At 38.1% G+C, this 10,000-nt stretch overlaps 2 protein-coding genes across 2 annotated transcripts in view; both read left to right on the top strand.

The window, feature by feature from the left end:
• The window catches only part of LOC137971106 (uncharacterized), a 135,800-nt gene that overhangs the window by 100,527 nt on the left and 25,273 nt on the right, over positions 1-10,000 (top strand). The gene's annotated exons all lie outside the window — the stretch shown is intronic.
• The window catches only part of LOC137971105 (collagen triple helix repeat-containing protein 1-like), a 19,865-nt gene continuing 12,483 nt past the window's right edge, over positions 2,619-10,000 (top strand). Inside the window, exons 1-4 of the mRNA XM_068817825.1 lie at positions 2,619-2,792; positions 6,541-6,723; positions 8,056-8,130; positions 9,481-9,575. Coding sequence (XP_068673926.1) covers positions 2,709-2,792; positions 6,541-6,723; positions 8,056-8,130; positions 9,481-9,575 — 437 coding nt within the window. The 5' untranslated portion in view covers positions 2,619-2,708. The remainder of the gene's footprint in view (positions 2,793-6,540; positions 6,724-8,055; positions 8,131-9,480; positions 9,576-10,000) is intronic.

Raw genomic sequence — 10,000 nt, 5'->3', positions numbered from 1 at the left:
TACAAAATGAGGGGTGGTCCACAGGGGATTGTCGATGGACTTGGGGTCCATGTTTTCTATACGTCGCGCAGGAGTACCGCTGAATCAGGGTGCTTATACGGTATTTTTGCGCGGCTTACTGAATATGCGGGCCCGGTCCATGGTTGAATCAGTTGGCACCGTCCTTGATTGGCGTTAAAGGGCGTTGAACAACCAGGCCCTGGGTACGAAAATGTTGCTCAGCTGCGTAGGGACTGGGGAAGTTAGTCAAAGTGATGGCCACTGAGAGAAAAACACTTGACGTTCACTCTTCGAAAGAGCCGGATGAAAAAGAACTTATTCCAGCATTGGGAGAAGGGAGAGGCAAACCAACAAAAGATGTCACGGCAAGATTTCCGCACAGGTCCCTACTTCATTATGCATACGGTCCTTTGTTTCAAGAAAACAATAGCGATAACAATAGACGCCCTTTGGGAGTGTAGCGCTTTGTTTGGTCTTCTTAGAGGTTTTTTTTCTAAGTCTATATGGACTTAAAAAAAATCGGTAAAATTTTTGACTGAAATACGGAAAATCGAACATTTTCAACTTAATTTTTGCACTTTTCTAGCAATTTTAGCCATTTGTCAATTTTAAAATAAGCGAAAGAAGTGGAATTTTAAGAAATCTTTGTACAAATACGGTTCAGATTCTCATATACAAAACAAACGGACCAAATAAAAGTTTGCAGAAATTGAATACCTACCTTCTTTTTGCTATTAAAATTGTCCTTCGCTTCTTTGTCAATTCACCAAAGCACTGCAAAGTGAGGGTTTGTTTTCTTTCCTGAATAATGTACGGCTCTTTTCGCCGAATCACAAGCAGTGCATAGAGAGGGCTCTTTATCGCACATTGTACAAATCAGCGATATGCTCAATGATGTTTCCGAATGGATCACTTTTGTTTTGCTGACGCCACAACCACTCCTGTAGGTAGCTTTCAAACAGATCCACGGATGTTCCTGTACGAGGCATACTTCGTTTTACTCCCCACCATGTATTTTCAATGCGCTGCGTGTGGGCAAGCGTGTCTGGGTCAACGAAGTTTAGGCGATGGTTAACTGTGAGATGATGACAGCCCTAGTCTTGTAGGCAATCGTAAGCTTTCCACATGTCGCTCATCACGCGTGTTCCAGGCAATATTTGAGCGCGGATAATTGGCAAGAGTGTCTCTTTATCCCTGCGCTCTACCGGGACAAGGAAGCAGGCCTTGATTTCCCGGCAAATGCCACCAAAGACCCTACTGTCCTTCGATGTAGCGACCTTTGTGATACTTCATCTTGCCAAACTTGGACTCATCAATCTCAACAGTTGTACCAGGACCGCCTATTGGCCTCGCATGTTGTTTCATTATTCTATCTGCACAAACCTCCCGGCAATAGTTATACCAATCTATCACCGTTTCTGTCGAGGTGGTTTCTTCATCTACCGCGGTTTCGTGCACTGCTTGTGTTGTGGTGAATTTATGCGCCCAAGCGTAAGTTAGGGATAATATTTTTTCAAGGGAAAGCTTACTACCAGAAAACCATGACTTCTGGCGGATTGAAGCTTGTCCATTGCAGTTTTTTCTAGAGCATCGCCAAACAAATCCATCCCCCGATGCAGTTCGTCTTTGGCATTTGATATCGTTTCTCCACTCAGGTTTAGGGCATTTCATTGACGACGGGAGTAGATTGTGCTCTTTGCACCACTCTATGCACCGCTCGTGATCGGCTAAAAGTCGGGATAGTTTCCATAAGTAAATAGTTGATTCTTGAGAGGCGGCCATATTTAAGTTTTAAAATTCACAGTTTGATGAAAAAGAGAGGTTAACGTCGACTCAAAGATTTTATATTGCAATAAATCGTGCATAAAAAATTTCCCATATACGATGCCCCAATCACAAGGAGGTATACTCTTCCGTGCAGTGTTCTTTTAAGCGTGCAGCACGGGGGATGAAAAAAACAAGCAATTCAGACATTCACAGATATACTCGGTTAACCTCCAAAAGAATTTTACTGGGTTCAACCTTAAGCCTAAAGGGTTACGGTTAGCATTATTAAGGGGTGACGTTGTTTCAAAAGAAGCAAAATCAGTGGATTTGTTGGTGGTCGGCACGGCACGCGTATATAATTACTTATCATTGTTATGTAAATTGTCGTCCAGAATTCCAAAGAAATATCATTATCAAGGTGTGAATTAGCAACTTGACACGTTAGCTCAGTGGTCTAGAAGAGGGACAAGTAATCCAGAGGTTTACAGTGGTATGGAGTTCAAGGCAGGCTGCGAGAAACTTAGAAAAAAGGACAGAAAAAGCCGAGCGGGATCTGGAATAGACAGACAGGACAAAGGAATCGAAAGAGGAAAGCTGGGACGAAAAGAAAGAGACACGTTCTGAGCAAAAAGGGCAAAGAAAAGAGAGAGGGTGTAAAAGAGAGGGAGGGAGCGAGAGAGAGAGAATGAGATCCACTTTTGATCATCCCGTAAGTACAAATTAGCCATGTATATATTCGATTCCCTTGGGTATACGCATTGTTCTAGAAAACAAAAGCGCAAATGAATAATTAATATATTCTGCATGCATAATGAAGTAGGGACCTGTACGGAAATCATTCCGATGTCACTTGCATCGCCCTTCCTAAAGCAGCACTTGGAATAACGAAGGAAAAGCAGTCGATTCCCAGGGGTTCGACTGGGCGGGGAAGAGCCTCTCTTATGAAAGCTCGTGCTTTGACAGATTCACCTCCTGTTAGGAGACCAGGAGAGAAAGTTGAGAAGCAAATTTCCAGCATCTTAAACGTAAAATGCCTTTTTTTGTTATGATTTTGAAAAGCGCTTGTCTCTGCTAGCTTTTTGAAACGTTGAAGTACCTATCACCTCAGCACACTTTTCCACTTTATTTTTTCTCCGAAATCGTCCCAAATACATCGTGTTGTTTTTAGAACCTTTTGATTGAAATTTCACTTTTTATAGGCCTTATTCACGATAGCCGCCATGTTGGTTTTCAAATTGTCATGCAAATTAGCCATGTGTTATGCTGGGGGGCAAACATAAGAAAAAAGGCAAATTGCGGAAAATCGGCTCGTCGAAATATTGAAAATAACAATGCTTAAGGTACATTTTAGAATTTAGAATTAAGTACCTTTTATAAAAATTTTATATCTTTGATTGCCTTTGACATTTTGACTTTCTACTTCGTTATCTCCTCATTTTTCACTAAAAAAAACATTGAAGTAACTTGTGTAATCATTCTATTTTACTACTTAGGTGATAAACACTCAATGAACGTGAAACAAATCATCTGTGTGGCTAAGATGTTCGTTATAACCTCTCGAACTTGTGTTGTTTGCCCCCTCAGATGTGAGTAGCTAATTTGCATGATAATAGCAAGTCTATTGGCTTTGCAAGAGGGGAGCAGGGGTCATACTTTGATCCAAAACTGAGCGTTGAAGGGGAATGGGTTTGATACTGGGTTGACGTCACAGACTGCTTTGGATTGTGATAGGTCTTTGAAAACAGCGATGCAAGTTAATTTGTTACATCAACCCTGTGTCAAACACATTCCCTTTCATTGCACGGTTATGGATCAAAGTATGACCACTTTTCCTGTCTTTCAGAACCAGTGAAAAAAGTGAAATTTCCATGAAAAGGTTCCAAAAACAACACAATGTATTTTGGACGATATCGGAGAATAAATTAAAGGGAAAAGTGTATTGAGGTGATTGGCAATTTAAAAAAGTAGTTCTTTAGCACCAGTCACCAGTCTGTGTGAAACATGCCTATAAGCTTGCATATGCAGACCGCAAATTGAAAACCAGGGACAAAATGCAGACAGGGGGTGAAATATGAACTATGGACAGGTAAGATTTGACAGTTGTAGCCAGGAAAAACTATGGGAGCAACTACAGAATACAGGGCCACATTCAAGACCTATGGAAGTACTGGCTCGTTTGGCTCGGCACTTTTCGAAATTCTTTGGTCAGAAAGGGTTTTTAAAATAAAAGATCAGTTGAGCTGTATAAAAGTGCATTATGCTATTGTGTTGACAAAAATTTCCTGGCAGTGGTTTTTTTCCTAAAAAGGATCATCACATTTAATTCAACTTCTTATTGCTTACTGCGATTTTCATAATTTTGGTGAATTTGTCTTCAAGCTCCAACGGCCAAACTGCGTTTTGACTTTCATCAATCAAGCTTCCGATGCCAATGGCAGATGGCGAAAGCAATTGATGTGTGATGTAACCCACCGATCAGCATCTTTGGTCCCTAAGGTACATTTGTACATTTGAACTCGTTGCCATTGGAAAGCAATGGAATCTGTACAAATCTTTTTTCTGAAGAATTTCTAAAAACATATCATAACGATATTCAAGCTGTGAACTAAACAAAAACTCTAATTCACTTTCCGGAGGTGGAGTCAATCTTCCCAGCTATTTCTGGAAATTTGATTGATGGAAGCCAAAAAGCAGTTTGGCGCTTGGTGCTTGAAGGTGAGATTCCACAGAATTATGAAAATCGCAGTAATGCCTTAAACAGGGATTTTATTCAAATTTAAAGTTGGCGGCTGGTTTGAGAAGAGTAACTGACTGCTGTCATTGTCAATTAATAAATAATCACTTTTAAATTGATTTTAGGTTTGAAAGAATCTGTCTTTAATTGCTTCAATCCAGTAGGGAAAAAAGTAGCCAGCTTTTGAGTTCTCTGAGTGAAGTAGCCAATGCTTTTTGTCGGAACTTATTGAAACCAGCATTTTAACATTAGTCTCCTTTTATTTATTTATTTAGTTATTAATTTACTTATTTATTTATTTATACACTTCTCCCCTTTGGGCAGGGTATCCCCACAGAGCTCCACTCCAGGGACCCAAACAAAAGACAAAAATACATACTAAATTTAACAACTGTACACAAACAATCATCACTTAATTTAAAGGTACAAATAGCTCCACAAGAGTGACATTTGATACGGATAGATTTAAAGGATTGTGGTATGTGAACATTGTAAGAAGTTTTGGTTTTTTCCTTGAATCGCTGGAGTTCAGTGCACAGACTCCATTTCGCCCTTTTAGCCATCATTTTATCCTTGGTCTGCAATCTGCTGTCTGTTTTTTACAGTGACTCATGGTTAGTATGCAGCATGTGATGGAGTAGTGATTTTTTTGGTTTATGGTTTGTGATTTAAGCCACGTGCTTTTCACCCCTGAGTGGCCATAGAAAATACAAATTGGTTAAGAGTAATACAGCCCTAGTTTCCATGAGTAAGTTCTCTTTATAAGATATGTTTGTCATCAGGTTGAAGTGGTATGTACTACAAATAAACAGTATTATTGACTTCAGGATCGGGAAAAGGGGTGAATATTTTCCTCTCCCCTCTGCGGCTTGGTAAATATGCACCAGTGTCCTCTATTCACCTTGAATTCTGATGATGATGATGATGATGATGATAATAATAATATCATTAACTAGCATTATCAAGGTGTTTATCTGGGGTACACAAATCTCACTTTCATTACTTCTGCATATTAGGTATGTTTTATAACTTTTGTTATTAACTTATGCATTATTTGTGCAATAATCATCTGCTTTTATTTTAGATTGTTTAAACTTGGTGTTATGTAAATTTAAGATGTGATGTGGTACCAGTAAATAACTGATGAATGATTTGATATCTTCACTTTCAACTTGTTGCTTACTTCAGCATTTGGAAGTTGGCTTTGCTTCTTAGTTGATTAATTTTAAATGAGTGCCTGGGCTTGAGGATTGGTGCTCTAACCATGGATAATGAAAGTTTATCAGTTGACCATTATCAACACTATTTACAAATTTGCCACAGATCATGTTGATAATAGGTGGCCAATATCAACTCTATTCACAATGCCACAGACCATGTAGATTCAATTTAACTCAAATGGACTGCTTTATGGGGACTGCGTCATCAGCTATCAGGAGAAACCGGTAGTAAATGAAATTAAATAAAAAGCTTTAAAGTGCCACTAGGACGAAAATGTTTAAATTGGTTTTCTTTTCAAATTTTTTCAACGTCAATTAAGTCAATATGTTCAAAATAATACAATGCATTTAAATTTGGAACGATAGAAGCGAGATAAGTCGGGGAATAGCCAGCCAAAAACTGCTAAAAATCTGTCGGCCATTACTCGGACGGCATTGGAGAAGCCTGCGATCATTTTGTAAGCGGTCTTCATGCAAGACTTGGCTCGTGACGTCATACGTGCATCGCTTCGTGAGCGTTTGACAAAGCGAACAAGTCGATCAAGGAGTAATGTATATAATATCAGCAAAAAGCAACTCGGCGATCTCTCACATCTCATAGACGGCATGGGGTAATCTACATGTATAAAATTATTATAATTAATGTGTTTAAGTATGGACTAAAAATTAAGGTTGACATTTAAAAAATACAATCTAAAAAAATTTATAGATTCAGTTGAACTTTGTCATTAGGATTTTTTGTACTTTTATAACATGATATTATGTCTCAAGCTGTCATGAACATTCTTGTCAAATTAATGAGCCATCTTTCTAATACAGAAACAAGAGTCATTTCCTCCACTGTCAGCCAGTAAAGTCAAGCCATCAACGCCAAAGTGGTGCAAAGAGACTGCTACAAGGTTAAACAAGAATAACACATCAAGACCAGTCTCAAATGTATCTGATTCAACAGATGAAAGAAATACAAGCTCCACTACACCTTTGGTTTCCATAGGATGTAAGGTTAGTACTGGGGTATAAAAAGAAAGGTTCCGGAAAGGCTATAAGGGCTCAATCTCACCTTGGAACCGTTGTTTAGTTTAAGTTAATGAAATTATGTATGACTTATACTAAGCCTGCATTTTCACAGCTACTCACTTTTATCCTTTTCTTTGCTTGTCTAAATTTAAGGTTGTACTGCTCAGATGAGCATCAGGGCTTTTGCTCCCTTCCTTGTATTTTGAATGTTCTTATGTCAAATTAGCTTACATAATTTGCTCCTTTCGTTACTGTCTTGATCCACATTAGTAAGTGTTTACTCGATCCAGGACCTTGAGGTCTAAACGTAAATTAGTAGTAGAGAGATTAGGCAACATATAAATACAGTAGACAGCAAACGTCGGACTAAAATTGGCATTTTGTCAAAAAAGAAAGAAACTTGTTTGATATGAGCTCATTTTTTGTGTGTTAGCAGCAGGTATCAATTAATTTTTCAAACGAGAGAGACGAGTTAGAATAACATAATTTTCATGCTTTTACAGTGTATGACAAGCAGTAGCCCACCATTTCGCATTTCATGTAAATATGATGCTTAAAGGCCCACCTTCATCCTACAGGCATTGCTTGCTGTGGAAAAATTTTTATGTATGAAAATTCAGGCCAACTTAGCTGAAGTTCATCCAATCACATTGCTACGATAAGCAATGCAAATTTCCAATTAACAAAAACAAACAGTCCAAAAACGTGTTGGTTCATTAGGTAGCCCTTTAATCTCTAATAATAGAACTTTGTAGTAGCAGTAGTAAATGTAGTAGAGTATATAATAATATTATAATAGTAATAACAATAATAATAATAAGAAGAAGAAGAAGAAGAAGAAGAACAACAACAACAACAACAACAACAACAACAATAGTGATAATAATACCAGTGGCATGATTTATGAGTGGCACGATTTATGAGCACGTTCCTAACAAAGTTGCAGAAAAGATGAAATCACCATCCTATGGAACATGCCCATACATGTACATATCTGTACAGAGCCATATCCGACCAGACATTTCTGTCAAAAGCAATAGACACAATGAAATATACACCCATCGATATTTCCAACCCTTTCACTCTCAGGGGCTCCCAATTATTGATGAGTAAAATGGCCTGGCACTAGCCACTGAGTAAAATGAATGGGTGTGACTATCAGAGATATAAGGTTTGATGTGCAATTCTGGCAAGAAATACAAAATAAAAGAGAGATGGTCAACAAAAATAACTCTTACATCCTTGTCCATGGACATACATGTAAGCGTTTGATTTGAGACAAATACACCACTGAATGATTTCTTTTTTCTTGTACAGGAAGATTTGTTGGCTTCATCAGATGGCAGTGATGTTATCGTTATTGAGAATCTTCCTACAACAATTACAGAACAAGTTTGTTGTTTAATATGCTCACTGACAAATAGAATGTTGGCCTTTAGAAAATTAAAATAAATTAATATTAAGCCCATAATCTTCTTGACTTCGTGTTTGAGGAGAGGAGGAGAGGGAGGAGGGGGTGATCATGTCCTCAAAATTTGGCAAGGTGATTTGCATTAATTGTGGAATAGCATTATGAGCTTCGTCAACCTTAAATAAACTTATGTATCCTGAGATAAGATAAAGGTATCAATGTAGAGCTAAAATTCAATCAAACACTGTAAAATCATCTGCTTTTTGTTAAGGTCACCCTCCCCCCCTCCCCTCCCCCAACCTCCCACACTTCAACACCCCCTCCTCTTATCTTTCTTGTGGGATCCAAGAGGCACTTTCATGTTGGTCGGTATTCTCAACAAACGATTGTTCGTATTACATTTGAGTTATGTTTTTTTCAAAACTGATAATGCTTACTTGAGTATGGGGGACAATTTTTGATGTTTATTGCCCACGTTTCTTCACACAAGTTGTATGGGCGATTTGCATGATAATATCATTTACTACGAAGATTAGACTGCTTTGAGTTGCTTTTATTGTCAGGCAAATTTTAACAATTAGACTTGGAGGAGAGAAGAAAAATCAGAATGGCAAAGCATTCTGATCTTGGTAGTAAAATCATGCCATAATGAAAATCGCCTATTTAGGTTCAGAAAAAAGGTTAAGGAGACACTTTGTGACGCTTGGTTAAACAGTCTCATTACTGCCTTCACACCCAGGGAAAAGGAATCAGGGATACATCTGCAAAAAGTTCCAAGTTGAGAACCTCTAGAATCTAAATATTCCACTGATCTTCAACACGAACGGCTGTGATAATCATCTCTTGTAATATTAAAATAAGCACTTGTTGATTTGTTACTACTTAAAACAGGGGCACCCAACGAGAATAAAGTTCAAAACCACTTAAACATAGCATTGTTAAACGTATTTTAGTATTTAAACGGTAGATATAGGCATAATTTTATCCCCTAAAAAGTTTTCATCTGTTCGGATTTCTTAGCTGATAGTCTAGTGATCCGAAAATTATAGGGATCAAAACTTACCTTTTCGAAAAGTTTAGCCAGAAAAAAGGCTCCCGAAAATTCTAGGTGACCTTTTTAGGGTAAAAATCCTTTTAAAATAGGCAATTATACCATTTTTCAGATGTTCGAAAATCCTAGGAGAGGCAGGCAAGCAAGAAATTTTACAACAAATTTTCCGAAAATTCTAGATCTCAAATCGTCTTCCGAACAGATATTTTCCGAAAATTGACGTTGGGTGCCCCTGTTAAAAGTTGTACGTGATTTTCTTTTCTGGTGTGATTCTTTGCAGAATTTGGTTGAATTGTTTAAACCGTACAGCGACGTTTTGGCATGTACCATTGATAGAGACTACCATGGGAAAAGTTTAGGGACAGCTGTTGTCAGGTCTAGCTTAAAAGCATTTTATTATCATAGAGTACTCTTAATAATCAGGCATACCACACACGTTCTATCCAAAAATCCCCTTAAGCTTGCAGATTTCCCAGCAAATGTAATTTGGTGTTTGTGTGTTTTGCAGTACTGTAAGTTTGAGCGAGCGTGCGTAACGACATAATAGGCTTGCGTGGCTACCGGAGTGCAGCTTGAAAACAAGGTGATGCAAGTTAGCGGAAAACTTGCCGTAAATCTATTGCGTCCTTGGAGAAAGAAACAAACTTTCGTGGCATCTTATGTCCTTTTCTCCAATTTATGTGATTTGAGCTAGTTTTGAAATCCCCTAGAGACATGTGTGGGGTGTATTAAGTAAGTTGCTTTTTAGTGTCTTTTGCTATAACATAAGATAAGCTGAAATCGATACGTTACCTAAGCTC

Source organism: Montipora foliosa, chromosome 9 (assembly GCF_036669935.1).
Source record: "Montipora foliosa isolate CH-2021 chromosome 9, ASM3666993v2, whole genome shotgun sequence".
NCBI classification, from domain to species: domain Eukaryota; kingdom Metazoa; phylum Cnidaria; class Anthozoa; order Scleractinia; family Acroporidae; genus Montipora; species Montipora foliosa.
Note: the sequence above shows the minus strand (reverse complement) of the source record. Positions and strands in the feature narration are given on the sequence as shown.